Genomic DNA, 19,809 nt, shown 5'->3' on the forward strand with positions numbered 1-19,809 from the left:
CGTGCACTTAGACTGATATCGATTATTTGTAATAGATAGATAGATAGATCGATAGATAGATAAATAGAATTAGGTCAACTTAATTATTTAAACTTAAGATATTTGCACTGCAACTCTACTGAAAATGTACAATCCCTCCATTGCAACTTTTGTAACATACTTTTTGTGTCCTTATTATTCTATTTTGTCATTTGATATATTTAAATTGCTTCTATATTTTTCATTTTATGTTCTATTCTATTTAATGTCACTATTTTATTCTTCCTTTATGTTAACTGTTTTGCACCAAAAGTCATATTCCTTGTATATATGTAAATGTAATTGGCAATAAAACTAGATTCTGATTCTGATATATAGATACACAGATAGCTAGATAGAGTTCATAATTGCATTAACAATGAAGAAATAGACATATATACATATACATATACATATATTCTATGTTTACTCACAAAATATAATCATTATCTGGTTGCAAGAAGTTCTAACCATTGTAACAGCTTCTACGGCTGCTAAATCTAACGCTATCTACCAGAAATACTCACACTATGTTACTGTTACTGCTGTTACTATTACCATTGTGTGATGTTGTGTTTCCAACATAGGGAATTATAAGTTTCCTGCTATTTTTCCTGTTTTGGTTATTTCAGAAAACTGTAAATTACAAATTATTTATTCGTTATGTTATTATTTTGAATGTAATCAAATGTGAATATATTGTGTCTAAAACTCATAGTCATGTGCCAATTATGTATGTATTTATATATTATTGATTGAATACTCACCCTTTGTAAAAGGATCAGTGTTGTTTGTTTTGTTAGCCCGAAAGTTACATGGTTGCTGCCACTGGCTGACTGATTACACTCCATTATACAACAGTTATTTCCGACTAAGCAATTCGATTGATGGTATTTTCATGCCATATATGCCACATACTATTTTTTGACGTTTTCTTCCATCTTGCAATACCTTACTATTGTATGACGTTTTGGACGACATATCAAAGTGTGCCTTTTATTCTTTTTTAAACAAAATACTCCACCATACCGATTTAAATATGTAAAATATAAAATAAAAATGTTTCTTACTTAAGGTACTGAAAAAAGCTGTCAAAAAAACTCAACATGACTTTCAAATATTTCTCTTGTTTATTATCAGCCATTAGTCAAATACATATAAACAAATAGTAGGAAAAGGACAGAGTTCTTCAGCGACTTTGTTTTTTACAAGGTTTTCAATATCGCTTTGAGCACACCCACATTCACGCCCCCATTTTTTTTTTCTTTTTGCATAACATCTTGTGCAGTAAAAAAGGAAACACAATATGGTACATAAACAATAAATTAAAAAAAGAAATATTTAGCACTATATTTACAACTCATATTCCAAGAGATATAAATTAAACATTCCATCAACTTACTAGCAACAAACTCCACAGAATAATAAACTGCCATTCTCTGGCAATGATGTGATGTCTCAAACTTATAAATAATGTTCAGTTCATTTTGCGTGGCTGGACTTTTAGCTTCAAAATACATGTCAATGAATACAGATATTACTCCTGATCTGAATTCCCATCAACAGAAAAGCTTCTGGAAAGGATCTGACAGAGCTTTTTGTTTCCTGGTGCAGCATACAGCATTACAGACTGGTTTAAAGGGCAGTCTAAGTAAATAGAAAGAGACGGGAAATCTTATGAGACCTATATAAATTTAAAATGAGTAAAAAGTCAAAATCATCTTTTGGCTAATAATAATTTCAATTTATATTTGCAGATTTGATATTTATTGGCCAAAAAAAAAAAGAAAAAAGAAAAAAGAAATGACTAATTAACATTTGTGACCAAAAGCTTGATGGCTTATTATGGATACACATTTAAAAATTAATCTGTAAAGCATAAATACAATATCAGTATTGATAAACCATTTTGGCTGTATACTTTGTAAGAAAGTGGAGTACAAATCAATTTTCTTCTTCCAGTATCACAGCTAAAGGGTTTCATAATGGAAGGGATTTATACGCATCTTCTGCAGTCTGAGTTGTATTGGCCATTAATATTTTACCAAACAAAAAGGTTGTGATCTTAAGCCACAGTCAAACAATCGTCAGAGAACAACTGAACTCAGGCAGAGTTTGGGACGAGAAGCTGTACATACTAGAAAGGTAAAGTTGATACCACCGAAAAAATCCCTATTTACATCGAGTCCCATCGTATCACACATAAGAGGTAATAGAAGAAAAATATTAACAAACATTGGTGAGTTCTGTTTGCAAAAAAGTCTACTTTTGTACATTTCTAGCACAAGACTGTACACCATCTTGTATTGAGAGAGGCAGTTTCCTATGGCAAAGCTAGACATAAGTACATATCATGCTGCACTAATATAGTGCAAAAATTATGCCTGAAAACGGAGAAGGGAGAGGCAGGCAGAAGTGATGGGGGCCCTGGGAATCATTACGCTCTTGTTCTCTGGTTTTCTTTTCTTAGGACATGGACCACAAGCGCATTTGAATGTTCTTAATGGGACAAAGAAGTGCCCTTAGAAGATGATCACACTCAGCTGTGACAAAATGAACAAAAAGACAAATGAAGATTTGAGCTTTTACAGCAAAATCTTTGTTTCGGGGCGACCCTCTCCAGTGACCGTGATTTGGATGTTACCGGCAGTAGTAGATGGCAAAGAAGCGAAGGCAAACTTGCAGAAGAAGATAAAGAATTCATGAAGGCTCTTGTGAAACAAAGTATCAAAATGGAAATTACAAAAGAGGACAAGAACATCAAGGCTGCTAATGGACATGGATTCTGCTTCTGGAACTTTGAGGTTTATATTTCTGTCAGAATCATCTTTCCAACGTGTCCACGTGAAGTGAAAAATGCCCAGCGGCAGCCCTGACATCAAGGGTTTCCAAAGCAACCCTGTGTGTCCTGCAGTAGGACAAATGTCTGTAGGTCAGTGTGGTCAGCAGGAAGACTTCTACATGTCGGCGTCTCCATCATAGGCCAGAGTCAGCGGCTTCAGTCTGTTGTTCATCTGCCTTCGCTGCGGCTTCTTTGGCTTTTTGCTACGGAGTAAACAACAGGGAGAACATAGTTTAGAGAATCTGACCACAATTGTAACTTTGCTTTTCAGTGACAGATTACCCTTTAATTAAAAAAAAAATACATTTTATCTTTTTTACCAGTGTGCTATATATCAGTCTATTCGACTGAACAAAATTTTCAATGCAACACTTTTGTTTTTATTTCTATTTTTAACAGGATTAAGTTTAAGATGTAATAATAACAATTTAAGACTTTGCAATGCACTCATTATTATTATTATTATTATTATTTTAAAATCCATACTGGAGAGCTCTTTCCGTTTTCCAAAACCTTCAGGTTTGGGATATCAACATGCTTATTAAACTGTAACATTGCACAGATGTGCCTTGTGATGGTCACACTAAAATGCTCTTAAATATGCAGTTTGAACACATAACACAATACCACACATGTAGCAAAAGTTTTCAGGGAGCGTGCCATTGGTATGCTGAATATTCATTCCACTACCATAAACCGTCTCCTCTGTTGTTCCTGTGAATTTGGCAATATATCCAACCAGCATCACAACCGCAAACCACATGTAACCACACCAGCTTAGGACCTCTACAGCCAGCGTCCTTAAGTTCTAGATCATATGAGACCAGCAACCCAGACAGCTGCAATAAATGGTTTAAATTTCTGCCCGAACTGCCAGAAAATATCTTAGGGGAGCTAATTTGCATGTTCGTCATCCTCAGCAGGGTTTTAAGCTGACAGCAGGTTGTCATTGTAACAGACTTGCGTGGCTGTGAGGCCTGTTTATATACTGCCAAATTCAAAGAGATACATTAGAGACAGCTCATGGTAGTGGCATGAACACTTAGCTCAGGGGCAACAGATCTGGTGGACATTCCCGCAGTCAGCATGCCAATGGCACCTCCCTCCAAACTATACTTGCTACTTCCTTCTGTGTAGTGATACATTTGGTGAGTGTAGTTCAGTTGGGAGAAAATAGTTCCCACATGAAATTGCTCACATCTGCCTACAAGGTCTGACTGACGTAGTGTAAATATCCAATGTGTATGGATGACCACAAGATGGCAGCAGAAGAAAGATTTTAAAATTATGTCTGACCCACTCAGGGCATTCGCCAATATTAAGGAAACTAAGGTCATATACATATATTTTTTTCTGTAAATTGGGGGAGTTTTAACCTGGGAGGATTCTACCGCCTACAGCTAAAACTACTACAAAGAGTGAGTATTAAATCAATAATATATAAATACATACATAACTGGCACATCCCATGAGTTTTAGACACAATATATTAAAATCTGATTACATTTAAAATAAGAAAATAATAATTAAATAAATAAATAATTTGTAATTTACAGTTTTTTGAACCAAATATAGTGGGAAAATTATAAATACCCATGTTGGAAACACAACATCACACAATGGTAATAGTAACAGCAGTAACATAGTGTGAGTATTTCTGGTAGTTTAGCGTTGTTTCTCAATAAAGAGTTAAACTACATGTTGCCTTAGAACTTCTTACAACCAGACAAGGATTAGATTTTGTGAGTAAACATAGAATATATGTCAGTTTCTTCATTGTTAATGCAATTATGAATTCTATCTATCTATCTATCTGTCTATCTATCTATGTATCCATCCATCCATCCATCCTTCCGTCTATCTAAAAACCTTAAATTGTTAACTTCACTCCTTTTGAAAGAATAGGTAAGTGCTCTGGGAAAGGAATTTGTTTTTTTTTTTTAGTAAAATCTATCAATTATTCAAACTATCAAAGAAGCAAAACTGTAAAATGCAGTGTGCAGTTTGCATGCACAGTAAAACCCTGCAGTTATGTGGTGTGTCTGACGGAAGACAAACTGCTCACCTCCAGGAAGTAACACACTGCAATGAGTGAAAAGGCACTGGATGTGATTGGGCACATATGAATGTCAGGCGCAGTGAGGTAGAGGAAGGTGAGATGAGGCCCTGACTAAGTGATGAGAGTCTCAAAGTGCGGTGGTGGGGGTGGCAGTGACTGCTGCTGTGGTTGTTGTGATGGTTGAGGCTGTTGAAGCAGTGCCTCATATTGCTGCTGCTGCTGTTGATGATGTTGTTGTTGTTGTTCTTGTTGGAGTTGGCTGTGCCGTTGTAACTCGTCTTGCTCTAGTTTCTGGCAGGCAGGACAGGTGTAAGGCACTGTGTAGCCGTTTGGGTCCGTCCAGTAAACCCCATCTGAGGGGGACTTGGAGTTCGACTTGCAGCAAAGGCAACAACCACAATAACTGAGCAGCGAGAGTGAGGGTGAATGTGGAGAGAGAAAGACAATAAAGGAGGGGACAAATGATGAGGGAACTCAAAGTAAAATGAAAAATGAAATGAACTGAATGAATTACAAAAACATAACCAGTGATGTAATGGAGGTTGCACCAGGGTTAAATCTTTAATCCACCTTGATAAGCAGGGATAAATTATGTGTGGCTGTGTATTTATCAATTTAGACTACCCACTGCCTGCATTTTCTTCTTATTTTGCTGTGCTCAGGATGTTCCGATACAGTGCATAGGTGCAACCTGGTCTAACTCCCAAATACCAAAACTTGGTCAGTGGCTCTTGGCATCAGCCATTGACGCAACAATACACCCTCAGCAGCAGTTGAGACGCACCAGGTGGTGGGATTCTGCAGGCAACTACCCTAGTTTAAATAGCAATAGAGTTCACATAGGGCGGGTGGGAGCTGAGGCGAATTGGTCAAACAAACTAGGGACTTTCACCTGAGAAACTGCTGTTTGTGTATTATGTGAAACCAAAAGTGAATGGATTACTTTTAACACATTTATACAGGAAACAGTCCATTTTGATAGACATTTGTAACTGAAAGAATTAACTTCGCCACCTGACAAAATGACCTATGGCTCCTTTAACTACATTTATATGGAAAGTAGTACATTCTGATAGATATTTGTAGCTATCAGAATGACCTATGCCACATTTAACTGCATTTATACAGGAAATACTATATTCTTATACACATTTGTGGCTGATAACATGACCTATGGCGCCTATCAGAATGACCTATGCCACATTTAACTACATCTATACAGGAAACAGTCCATTTTGATAGACATTTGTATGTAAAAGAATAGAATAGAAAGAATATCTAACTAACTATATCTGAGTTGCAGATGTTTATTATAATTATTATTATTGTCATTTATATATACATAAATATAAGTGGAAATGAATGATTTTGTCGACTTTAACCATGTCTTGCTTAAACAGCTGATTTTTCCCCCCAAACAACCTCCATTACAGCGCTGGATTTGGGTGAATGATGACATGAAGGGTAACTGATGTGATGACAGACAAGACACATGGAAGAGATAAAAAGTGTTAACATGTAAGTGCTGATACGTTACCATGCTAAGTACGTCATGGAGATGATGAAGACGAGCAGAACAAACGCCCCTGCTGCTACTCCGTACACCCAGGTCTTCAGCTTCCCATCTGCACAGATAATCACACGTACTATTAATACACTGCAGGGATATGTACTGTATGACATGTCATTTCCTCATCTAATCTGAGGGTGGCAGTAGAGTTAAACACATTTTTCTGCTACACTTCAGTGAGGACATCACGGTTGGTCAGTGAATCATCAATGTAACACAAATGCACACAGATCGACCTTTAACATCAGTGTACAGCACAGAACGGAGGTGTCAGTTGTGTCATTGTACTGGAACAGCTCCATCTATGTATATACTGTGATAAGTCAGTGTTAATGAGCACAGATAAACATATACACACAGTCAGTGTATGTTCAGTGTATATGGACTTTTAGTTCTAGAGGCAGCTTGTTTTGTTTTTATTTGCTCTATTTGAAGAGATGAATATTTGATTAGAAACTTTTAAAATTAGTGTATACACTGTAAATGTACATAACACTCAGAGCTTCTCTTTTAATTTATTCTTTTTAAAATTTTTGAATGTTAATCATTGTCCTTTTGCTCTTCTCATTTCTTCCCTGGTTTATTTGCTTTATTTCCTCTTTCTTTTTTCATTTTCTGTTGTTTCTGCTGTTCTTCCTCATTTCCTCTTTCTTTAATGCTCCTCTTTCTTTTCATTTTACTCCCTGATTTCTTGATTTCTCTCCTTTTCTGTTTTTTCTGTTCATCCGATTCCCACCTTCATTCCTTGCTCTGTCACCACCTTCTGTTTTCCTCCCTTGGTGCCTCTTCCTGCATCTATTCTTCTCTTTTGTCATTATCCTAGTTTTTCTTCCACTTCCCCTCCTTATGCATCCATTTAATTCCCATTTCTTTCTTTCCTTTTTACCCTTTTCCTGTTTTGCACCCTCCAGCTCATTTTTTTTTCCTCCCTGCCTCCTAATTCTTCATTATTGCTGTTTCTTATTGCATCATCTGTTTTTCTTTTGTTCTTTTCTCATTCTTCCTTTCCTTCGCAAATAAATTTCCTCATTTCTTTCCTTTAACCTAAGTCTTGTTGTACTTCCTGTACATTTGTCTTCACATTTTTCCATCCCCTCTGACCTTCCTTCATTTGTCATCCCCCCCCACCACACACACACACACACACACACACACACACACACACACACACACACACACACACACACACACACACCCCTGTCCATATCCACCTTTTATAGCTTAGTAAGCAATAATTTTCTGTTTTCAGCAATCAGCATTTTCTCCACAAAATGCACTTAATACACTGTAATTTACCTGCTCAAAGGGGTTTTCTTTGTCTGAATCTGCTCTGCTACTGTTTACATATGTGATGGTGAATTCGCCATTTACCCAAGTCTTATTTATTTTTAGCTTCATTGTGTTATCCTACAGCTCATCTTAAAAAATCCATAGTCATCAATGTCACTGCATGATAACAACAGCAGCTCTATAGCGGGTAGCTCACAGACCGTGTGCGAGGTGTGTTACCTGGGCCGAAGGGCTGCAGGAACCAGGTGCGCCCCGCCCTGCCTGGTGTGCTGGCTGCGGGCTGGGTGGGGTTGAAGGCTCTGATGGTCTTGACGTCGGCCTTGTTGTCGCCTGCAGTGGGGATCTCCAGCACTGGGATGACGGTACACTGGTCCAGCAGGCCATCTGACGTCATCACTTCAGTGTAGCCCTCCTCACAGCCACACACTCCGGCCTAACACAGGAGGAAGGAGATTTAAACACAATGATGTGGACAGATCAGCTGTATGCTTTGTATACTATTTGCAGTCACTGGAAACTTAGAGGGACAGTTCACCTTAAAACCAAAAATACACATTTTCCCTCTTACCTGTAATGTTATTTGTCAATTTAGATGTTTTGGTGTGAGTTGGTAAGTGTTGGAGATATTGGCTGCAGAGATGTTTGCTTTCTCTCCAATATACTGGAACTAGATGGCACTCGGCTTGTGCTGCTCAAAGCACCCAAAAATTACATTTGAAAGACTCAACAGCAATGCCTTTTTCCAGAAATTATGACCCCACCACTTAAAATAATCCAGAGACCTTGGTATGAGCAGTTTCACATAGGAACTGTTTTCCTATTGGTCTACACCCACCAACCGTTTTACTGTACAGTAGGATGTGTGCGCTGAGACTGCTACTTCCATGATTTTGAAAGGAAGGCAGACATCTCTGCAGCTGATATCTGTAACACTTTGCAACTCATACCAAAACAGTTTATCTTGGGGTGAGCTGTGCTTTTAAAAGTTCTGTGCTATCGATAAAAACAAAACAAAACCAAACAAACAAACTTCAATTTTGTGATATAACAAGAAAGTAGACTCACTGACAAATCTTGGCCCTGTTTTTAAAAAGGGGACTGAATAGTCTAAGATCTTTTCCCAATAATGCTATAATTTACCATTTTAAGAAACATTTTCACTTTACATGTTGTAAGATTAAGGCTCTTTATAGTAAACCTCTTAAGGCTTGTGACCATTTCAAGCAAAACAACTGTAACAGCTATACTCCAATATATCACAGGTTGCGTACGTCCATCTGTTTAGTTTAGTTTAGCTTATTAGGATACTCATAATCTACCACCATGACGTCAGCTGGTCCTTCTGGGGTCGGCACATAAATCACACAGATTAACAAACAAATACATACAATACATACATTCAAATATTACGTTGCACAAAAAAAAAAAAAAAATGCTTCGTCAAATATTAGATACAATAAACAAAATAATCTGCAGACATTAAGAACTCTTAATGTTTTTTTAAACACGGCTCTAGTATTTAATTTAATAATGTGATTAGGTACGGAGTTAAAACCTGTAATAGCTCTTTAAACTACAGTAGACTTGAGGAGATTTGTCTAAGGGATAAGACATATTCTAAACTGGTCATCTTTTCAGATACTTATGCTAGCTGATGATGTACTTAGTCAATAAAATACTGTGTTGTCTTGTTACTTGAGACCTTTCTGAAGTAGATTAGTAGACTGGTTTGTAATCTGTTCTCTACAGGAGGCCATTAGAGATTACGGTACACTGGAAAACATTTGTACCCACTGAACAATGGGGGAGCTAATCTGGCAGCTCTGTTTTTAGCAATTTTCAGTTGTTTTTCTTTATTCATTCTTTAGACATTACCCAAGGCGTGACAACACTAAAGCTTGGATAACTTGGTTCAGGGTTAGGCCAAAGAGGGAGTATTCCTTTTTCAGATCTCGTTTGATTAGGTTGTAGAGGTAAAACTATTCCATATTTCATTTTAAACAGGAAGCCACACTAGAAGTTACTTCTCCTTAAATGTCATTCTCTTGTAAACAACCCTAACTTTTCTTCCCTTTTTCCACATTTTTCTTCAACGCTCCCACATCTTTCTCTTCTTTGTCACTAATACTATTTTCCTCCTTGATGTGCTCGTATTTAATTCTGTGTGTTCTATTGCTACTATGAATATTTCTTGTTTTTGGCAAATACCAAATGTATGGAAATTTACATAGCATTAGGGGCAGCTCACACCAGCAAGAAATGAAAAAACTATACCATTTGTCCTAATGGTAGAGTTCTTTATGGGTTCTCTCGATACCAGTAATTAAGACCTGACCTGGAACCTAAGTCCAAGGGTGCATCAGAATTTCTTTGGGACAGACATAAAGTTAAGGGGGAAAAATGACATGTAATGTTACCTCAACTGTGGCTGCTTTTTAATTAGTGGAGCCGCTGCCTGTGTTGATGTTGGCTGTGTTTTAGAGTACTGCAATCCAGATTTCAGGCCATTTTGTTTTACAAAGCTTAAGGCTTCAGGTTTGGTAATTGTCTAAAGTAATAAGAAATCTCTGTCTCTTTTTTATATTGGTCCAAAGCAAGCACATCACTTTAACTTTGAAAAAAAAAACCAAAAAAAGCCTTCGATATTAAAGGTGTGGATCCAGGCCAGGTCCAGATCTCTGTCAACCACAGTTAGTCTAGTGTCTGATCAGATCATATCAAAAATGGTTGACCTGTAATACTTCTACCTGATGGGCATGAGCATGGATTTCAAGCCAACTCAAGGTTTAATGCCTAAGATCCCCAAAAAATTCTTCGGGACAGACAAATCACTGCAAAAGTCATGCAGTCCGCACTAGGCTATTTGCAAGGCTGTTCAAGATTCAAGGTTTCTTACCAATGGGTAAATTTGTTGTGCAGATGGGAAATTCAGCATTTCAAAACAAGACATCACAGGAATACAGATTTAAAGGACGTTGAAACAAAATACATTAAAACAAGAATGATCTAAGATAGTATCGACATATAAAAACACAAACACTATATCTTTAACGGATCATGGAGAACCTTTGATGAAGCTATGATTGAGTAGCACAATCTCTAAAATCATCTCAGTAACAGTACTGCGGTCTGATGTTGCTGTCTGTTTTGTCAGACAGGGTTTGTGTTTGATTGTGTGGGTTTGTGCGTGCGTGTGTGTGTGTGTGTGTGCAGACACGCCACCCCTCCTCCACATCTCTCTCTCTCTCTGACTATATTCATCACTCTGCAGGGGGTCCCCAGCTTTCAGACAATCTCTGGAGGATAATCGGCCCCAAAAATCCCCGCCGTGCAAACAGTGGCAGAGTACGTCCAACAGCAGACAGAGCAGGAAATGAGGAAATGATCATTTACATTTCCTCAGTGGCAAACAAAGGAATAGAAGTGCAGTTCAGCACTGTGTTATAAATTTATACATATCTGGGTTCAGTCTCTGGAGGGTGCTGCTGGAATGATCATACATGCTCACTATAAACTCACTCACACTCCTCTCATCTTCCAGATATCTAGCTTCCTTCTAGCAATGACATCTCTGAGTCATACAATCACATGCTAAAACAAACTCCATTCATTTTCTGCTCTGTGGTGTTTAGTGCCTCGCGCCAAACTGTTAAAACTTTATCCTCGATCTAGGGTTGTGTATCATTTTAGGATCTGAGTGCTCTGGCTTTTGTTTTGAAAATTATAATAACACTTTTTTCAACATAAACCATTTTTGCCAAAATACACCAAACACAATGCACAACCGTAAAAATTTCTCACTACAGGCAGTCATAAAATGCTCTAAAATAACCAGTAAGCTAAGATTACACAAACATATTCTTCAACCCCAGTTTTGTTCATAGGAATTTTTGACAGGAAAATAAACACTGAAACATTTCAATTCTCGCTTTGATCAATTAATAAGAATCTCTATATCAGCCCAGTCAATCAACATTCAGCTGCTTCAGCACAAAAGTATCAGTGTCGACTGTGTATATGGCTGCAGTTTTACTTTACTGCCAACACAGCTACTACAGGCATGTTAGCAGTGCTGTGCTGCTTGTGTCACTCTAATCAGCAGCAGATTCCTGACTACAGATGAAAGAGCGGAGAGCATTGGCAGGTCCCAGTTCAGCTTGACATTTCAGTCTGACAACTCTCTGAGCAAAACACTATTGATTATCTTCCTCCGCTCCCTGAGTAGCACTTTAAATTCTCCCATGGTATTCACAGTGAATTTGGAAATGGCCCAACATCAATAACTAAGGATTAAAAAAAAAAAAAAAAAGCTTCAAACGTAGCATCATGGGCATCTGGTAAGAAAAATATCCTCACATATGAATAAAATATTCTTTTTGCATCAAATTCTGCAAGAGACTTTATGATTAATTAATAAGACATACTGTTGAAACAAAGCTTAAAGCGAAATACTTAATTGAAATGCTTTTGGTCTCAAAACTTCATTTCATTTGACGGACACAAGAGAATAAACTAAATATCAAATTAACTTGATCATATTAAAGCAGCCAGTCTCAGTGAGAAAGTGTAGCCACTTGTTGATCTCAACTTTGCAGTCGTATTGTGCAAATTTAAAAAAAAAAAAAAACAACACTTGAAAAAGGTATTATATTTATAAGTTAACCATGCAGGACTTTCAAACAAAGTTTAGACTCAACCAAAAGTAAACCCTCTTAAATGTCACTAGAAGTGTGAGGCGGCGTATTTATCAGAAAACGCCTGTATCATCTTATTTTCTTGTTATTTTTTGTGGTCGGGACGTTCTGGGGCACAGCACACAACTGAGGTGGAGACTTTAATAAAAGGTAATGACCGCGTGCCAAACAGTAAGCAGCATGCAGACAAGAGGAGGTTACGAAAATCGTTGACAAAAATGCAATCATCACAAGGCGAAACACCAATCTGAGATGGCTTTCACATTCATTGGCTATACTTTTAGCAAACAGTAATCCTCATCTTCTGCTTGGTATACTTTTAAAAGTATTTGAATGTGGCTCTTTATACCACAGATAAATGCCTATAGCACTGCCACGATCACAACCTTAAAATGCTTTTAGAAAAAAGGGATGTGAATCAGTTTCATTTAATGGAATAAGTTAGGAAACCAATTACTAATTGCAAGATATTTGCCAAAGCAACACTAAATGTAGTAAAGACTGATTAATACATTATCAAAACACATGCAATTAAGAAGAGTCAACAGCCATGCGAGCGGCTCTGTGAGAATCTACTAGGCACAATGGTGCTTTGAGCTAAATGTGAATGTCAGCATGCTAACATGCTTACAAATTGAGCAATTAATGTCACAATGTCATAATTAATATGCTAATGGTTGGCAGGTAATGTTTACCATGGTCACCATCTTATTCAGAGTTAGCATGCCAACATCAGCTAATTGGCACTAAACACATTGTTTAGCATTCCTGAGGAGAATGTCATTAGTTCTGCGGCTGTTTACTCATAAAACAAAGGCTTGAACAAATCGAGTGGCACTGGATGAAAAGTCAGGAAGTGTGCATATAGGTGTAAAGCTTTACTTTACAGTACAGATTAGGTATTTGCCTCACTAAAATAATTCTAATTTTATAATAACTCTCATAATCTGACCATAAAAACAGTCCTCCAATATCTTATCTAAAAGCCCCTCTAAAATCTGATTGACTTGGGTGTCACATTTTTGGGTAATGTCAAGCCAATGTGCCCAGGTTTCAAAGGGTTAAAATAATGGTCAAACTAAAGCAGCAGGATCAAAGATTCCCCAACTTTCAGTCCCTAGTATTAGTCAAACTGAATTCCCTTTTACCACAATGCAACCCCATCGCTCATCTAATGTCAGCTGGGCTCCATGCGGCCCTCTAGAGGATAACATAGTACAGCTTAAGGATGGATGGGCTTTTTTTATTTCAGTGTACTCTGAGTTGCCCTGGTCAAGAGCAAGTTTTCTTGGTGTCTGTGTTGCTGCTGGGTATTTCTGGAAAAACTCATTAGCAGCTGTTGTTTAACCTCATATGTTCAGAGAGGATAATGAGACAAGATTAACAATAGGCGTCAACACCTCGGGAGTCAGATTATTGTGTTGCCTTCCCTCTCCTTTTTTTCACTTTTCTACTCATTTTTATTCATTTATTTTTTAAAGGGTTAGGGTTATTATTATTTTTTTGCCTTTATTGGACAGGACAGAGTGACAGTATGAAAGGGGGAGAGAGAGGGGACAACATGAAGCAAAGAGCCGTGAGCCGGAGTCAAACCCACAGCCGCTGCGGCAAGGACTTTGCCTTCATACATGGGGTGTTTGCTCTATCCACTGAGCCACCAAACACCCCTATTTGATTTTGTTTTTAAATGATAACACCACCTCAAGAATTGCAGCATGTTATTTCCATGGCCTAGGGAAGTTCATTCAATATTTGTGAACATGTGCTACTCTCTCACAAAGCCAAAAACCAGGGGAGTGAGTGTCAAACTTGTGATGTCACAGGGTGCAGCAGAAAATGTACCCATATACTGACAACGTTCCCCTTGGGTGCTGTCAGGGTCATGCATAACATCTGTCCCAATTCTTTGTACTTTATGACATCACAAATTTAGGTTTAAGAACTCTACTTTTTGGATTTAGGAGAGAGATGCTCATCTAATATTTTTAAGCTGGCTTAGACCATAAAAATAACATGTATGACTTTTGAAAATGGGTGTATTTCCCCTTTCAACTATCCAGCTTTCATCCCAACAGGGGGTCTGGTGCTCAATTTGGCCTTCAGCACACAGACACCCATGTTGGAGGTCTATAGACACAGGGCTTTGAAATGCTGATTCATTTCTAACATGGCTGAAAGAAGATGGATCGATACTTTTGTGTTGTGTTTTCACTGGAAAATGCAGTAGCTGCAGTAGGAATTCGCAGATAGCTGTGGCGAGTAATGCCAAATACTAAAATTGACATTGGCTGTTTTTTGTTAAATTCCTCTGAAGGCTCCTGAGCTCGCAACCAAAAGCAAAACATGTTTTATTCTTGAGGTATCACAGCAAACACCATTCAGCGCAGCAAAGTAGCACTGCGCGAGCTGAAGACTGGATCTGACCGTAGATATATGCATTATTTATGATCACTCTATCCACAACTCACCTCTGTGCACAGGGAGCGTGGCTTGGTGCAGGGCGGGTCACAGGACCGGTCAGCGATCGGCTTGGCTGTCAATGGGCATCCACCTGTGGAGCAAAAGGTCAAACTTATGAGTCAGATGCTGGATTACAGCTGTTGTTTCTGTCACTGTAAACTGTAAGAAACAGTGTCAGACCTTTATTTTTTGTCAATAACAATTTTAGAGTCCAGCAAGAAAAAAAAAATCTATGAGTAGAAACAATTGTAGCCCAGTTTCCTTACTGCAGCACCTCTGTTCCTGTCTCTCTTACATACTATGATATTTACCATGGTTTGTGGTACTGGAATAATTTGATAACTAACTCAGTTTGAAAAGCTCTAAAAATTCCCCTCACATCCCTAAGGCACTTTGTTTGAATTCATCTTTTGGCAGAGCATTTGCATAATCGCTGAGAGTAAAACTTGTGACCAAAACAACCATCAAATTGTTTATGTGCTGTCTTAAATCTTAGAATTACAGGTCAGTTCATAACTATGTGTCTTCTTAAAAGATAATAACAACCATAAGCCATAGAAGTCAGGCTTTAGACCTCCTCATATAATAAGAATAGCTACTGTGGATGACATTTTCAAAAAAATAAAAAAAACTGCATTCATTTTTAAATCTGTCATAGACTTTGATATATTTGATAAAAAATACAAAACAAGCTGCTTTGCTTTGGGTTTCTGCTTACAGTTTCTTAAAATCATAACTTCCTGGCAGAGCTCAGACTGTTGTTGACGATGGCTTCAAATCAAGTTCCCAAATGTTTGATAAAGGTGTTCCACAGAGATCAGTCCTGGGCCCGCTGTTATTTATTTTCTACATAAATATCATTAACTGCCCAATTCACTACTTCAGTGTGGATTTTCATACTGACAGTACCATCTCGTATGCCATTAGCTCTACTACAAACCAATGAATTTCCAGATTAAAGCCTGCTTTTGACCATCTCTAAAAGTCTTTTATGACTTTAAACTTGTTCTTCACTCCACAATGATAACTGTATACATCTAACAAGAGTGTGTGAATACAGGTCATGTACCTGCTCTAATCCATTCCCTCAATGGAAATACTGCATCATCAAAGTTCCAGGTTGACAGGGCCTGGATGACAACTTTTGCTGCTGCTACTTACTACTCTTACACCATAGAACAGTTAGTTTGATCAGAAAGTATGTTGCTCCAGTGTGTGCTACAGTACGTCGCTCCACCGTGTGCTGACTCACTGCCATGATCTCCATTGCCTTGAGTCCGCATCAGACAGTTTGTGTATGGCGGTGGCTCTCAGGGTGTAGTAAGTGTCAGACGAGTGTGACCCTGCCTCACTGCACATCCATGTAACATCTTTGACAGCTTGTTTATACCCCGTAAACAGTGGTCTACCAAAAACTGGCTGTCACAGCCGATAACCTATTTGGCTGCAGGTAGAGGGCTTTTTAAACAGGCAGAGTTTTGCTCAGGCATTTTTTGATCTATCCTACTGGTCAGAGAGGGTTTCCATGCTCTTCAAACACTGGCACAATCTATGATGACGGTAGATAACTACTGACCGTTAATATATGCTGACCTATAGTTTAGAACAGCTTTAAAGTGGAGTAATATATGAAGAATTAAAAGTCCCAGTGATGTTGTACTGTATATCAGCACTCATGAAATGCCTCTTAATCAATCAAATTATCTGGTTGCAGCTAACTGTTGTGTAATTGTGTTTTGCATACAAACTTGGTATCTAAGTGGCTGAGACATTTCGACTCCTTAGTACAGCTAGAATTGAACAATTATGACACCATATCATGGAATAGGTTCACTTTAAAACTGCCTCATATCAACTCTGAACCATAGAATACTATTGTCCCTCCCTGTATGCAGCCTACTTGAGTGAACTTCAAGACATCACCTCTGGGTTAATTCTATAGTCGTATTATTGCTATGGAATAAAGTGCCTGGGGGCAAAGGCCAGAGCTTTCATTTCCACCACTTAGTGGTATTTATTTAAACCACCACACTGACCAATGAGAGGTTACTATTTATAGTAGAGTGGGATCTTTTTAGTTTCATTTCCTTCCTGACGATGAATTCACAATTTTGTCAGTCATAGGGTTAGTATCATTTGGTAATCGGGTTCATCTGAGGTTTTTTTGAGTTTCACAGTATGTGGGGATAGGAGTGTGTATTCCCGCTGCGGGTAGAATAAGCTGGATAAGGCAGACAGACAGTACGACTGACATTGATCCAACCCGCAGACATTCAGAGAAAACATATGCCTGCAGAAACATCTATCAGAGCTTCCTGAATATTTATTAGGTGACAAGCTCAGTAAGAGAGCTCAGTATGAATATTCATGAGGGGGAACGCCACTGCTTGTGAGGAAACATTAACAAAAAAAAAAAAGGTGGAGTATGCCAGTCAGAGAGGCCCCACGTAGGCACAGCATCTGGAGTGGGGTGCACTGACATTCCTCGTTCACTAAAACTGAGTGTTGTATGCTCACCGAACCCAGAAATATGACATTGCTCCAGGCCTGTATGAAGAAGGAGCTGTAAATAAAAGCCAATGCCCTGACGAGTGGAAGTCATTCTTCCATATAACCCTTCAGATAAAATGCCATATCAGCTGAGAAATGATGCTTTGTGGGGCTGTGAACAATGCTGTCAACGATGAGCTTAACCCTGACATGTGATGGACAATGGGATTAAACTTTAGCTGTCGCACTGCTACGGATTAAAACCTCATCTGCTTACAGTTGCCTGAAATTTGCTGTCAAAAATATGCTTAGAAAGCTATCTGGGATTCTGACACTCTGAAAGAGATAGTTTTAAGTAACCTTATCTACATCTTCACCTTGCCATGCAGAGTGCAGAACCTCATGTGTCAGAGCTGTGTGGTGGCAGCTTAACTCATTTACGGCACATCCATGCTTTCTGACTTGAGTCAAGACTGCAGACTAGTCTACATAGGGTGTTAAAGTATTCACACCATTAAGGGTCTGTTTTCACATGGAGACATTTGACTTTAATCAGAATTGTCAGGCTGTGGACATCTCAGTTCATTTGCTGCAAAAACTGTCTAGTTCTTGATTTTCTTTTGTTGAACTAAGTGGGTGAAATGAGACTCTTTAAAAGAAAAAAAAAAACTGCGTCTGGAAACAAGACGTTGAATTTTATGAAGTTAAAATGGCATTTCATCTAAAAAATTCAGTTTGTAACTGTACAAAAATTATTGGAGGGTTCAGTTAAGGGGAAGGATTTTTTTCTTTTTGCTAAATGGAGGGTGGTCTATTTTGCACAGCAGGGGAAGTTCTTTTATATGTATTTTTTCATCCCAGATTTAAATGTGTAATTTTAAGCCCCTCCTGTTTTTAAATGGAAGCTCAGTGAGACCTAGATCTGGTTCAGTCGAATTATTTGGTGGTGTAGTGTTATTAACCTGATTAAGTAGCTTTTGGTGAAGTGTGAGCATTTGCACTGTTCAGTAAAGGTGACATGCTATTTTCTTATGTATAAACGTGTGTGCGCATATATTAAATTAATACTATTGTATTATCAGTGAAGGGTATTACAGTTTTCTGTTAGTCAAAGTAAAGGTCTGCCTTTTAAGTTTTGCTTATTAAAAAGTTAAAAAATAAAGTTTAGTCCCTCTCTGCAGCCCAATTATTCTTTATTGTTCCTTATGAGTGCTGCAAAAGCAGAAAAGGTTGACAACAGTAGGCTGAATAGACAGTCAAATACTTTGAAAAGACAAAGAAAATAGGACAAGCTTTAAGTCCAGATAAAGCAAAAATAAATATGTTTTCTGAGTCTGTCACACCACAGGAAATGTGTTGTTAACCTTCCGCCAAATTATATAGGCTAGAAAATAAGGTTTAAAATTGTGGAAAAAAAGCAGTATTCTCTACTGTGAAACATTAGAGTTGTGTTTGCTAAAGTCCTCCGGTCCGATATGACAGCGATGTTTGTGTTACACATCAATAAGTCAAAGCAGCCAGTGCAGCATTTATGCGTGACAGAGACGTATTTTAAGTTATTATTACCTTAAAGAAACATTGTGTGCAATAGTCCACCTTACACCTTCTCTTCCTCTCCTTTTGTCACTCTCTCTCTCCCTCAAATGTACACACACAGAAAGACAGCATAACCCTCAGTCCTTGTCTCAGTCTTCCTGACAATTTTGCTACTATAATTCAGAAAGTTGTCAGTTTATTTGACAGTTGGCAGCTAGAAAAGTTAAGGCTGTGGTAAATAAGTGTTCTAACTCCCGAATGAGCCGTGGGGAATTAATTATGCTTTGCGGTCTAGTGTATACAATGTAAGTGAGGGGTTATATTAAGGACATCTCCAGTGTGTCATTTCAGGCCAACAAAAAAACCTCAACACAAAAATAATGAAAATCAGTTTAACAATGTAACTCCACAACTCAGTACAATAGAGTTCAGAGTCACAGTGAGATATCTGGAGACCATTTTTTTGTTTTTGATGAAGAGAGTGTAATAAATACAAACTTTTTGGGCTTGTAATTGTCAGTTTATATTTTAATGCAGCTTTTTAACTAACTTTTGACTAGTCTAGGGCAAAACTAAGACTGGTTAACACTACAGAGTGATCTTTTTTGCATTCCCAGATCCCAACTTCAGTAGCTAACATTCAGTAACTATTAAAAGTTTCCCCCAGAGGTATATTCTGCTTACCTGTGACATTCAGTCCATCTGACCGCTGACACCAGACTTGGCGAGATGAACCCCTCCATGGTCCAGTCCTCCACTTGTATTCAAAACACTGACCCTCTGCAGGAAGAGTATGATGGTCATGACTTTGTCTAAAGCTTTTATAACAAAGTAGCCACCACTGTAGATA

General features: G+C 38.1%; 1 protein-coding gene across 2 annotated transcripts in view; it reads right to left on the bottom strand.

Moving 5' to 3' along the window:
- Positions 1-1,125: 1,125 nt before the first annotated feature.
- The window catches only part of thsd7aa (thrombospondin, type I, domain containing 7Aa), a 139,350-nt gene continuing 120,666 nt past the window's right edge, over positions 1,126-19,809 (bottom strand). The window contains exons 24-29 of one of the 2 annotated variants that reach the window (XM_088090554.1): positions 19,644-19,739; positions 14,942-15,024; positions 7,999-8,212; positions 6,457-6,544; positions 4,926-5,322; positions 1,126-3,063 (exon numbers count right to left, since the gene is read on the bottom strand). In XM_088090554.1, the coding sequence (XP_087946680.1) occupies positions 5,031-5,322; positions 6,457-6,544; positions 7,999-8,212; positions 14,942-15,024; positions 19,644-19,739 (773 nt within the window). In that variant the 3' untranslated portion in view covers positions 1,126-3,063; positions 4,926-5,030. The remainder of the gene's footprint in view (positions 3,064-4,925; positions 5,323-6,456; positions 6,545-7,998; positions 8,213-14,941; positions 15,025-19,643; positions 19,740-19,809) is intronic. The other variant, XM_088090555.1, reaches the window with a different exon arrangement.

The sequence above is a fragment of the Plectropomus leopardus genome, chromosome 17, assembly GCF_026936395.1.
Source record: "Plectropomus leopardus strain MGB_pleo_1.0 chromosome 17, ASM2693639v1, whole genome shotgun sequence".
In the NCBI taxonomy this organism is placed as follows: Eukaryota; Metazoa; Chordata; class Actinopteri; order Perciformes; family Serranidae; genus Plectropomus; species Plectropomus leopardus.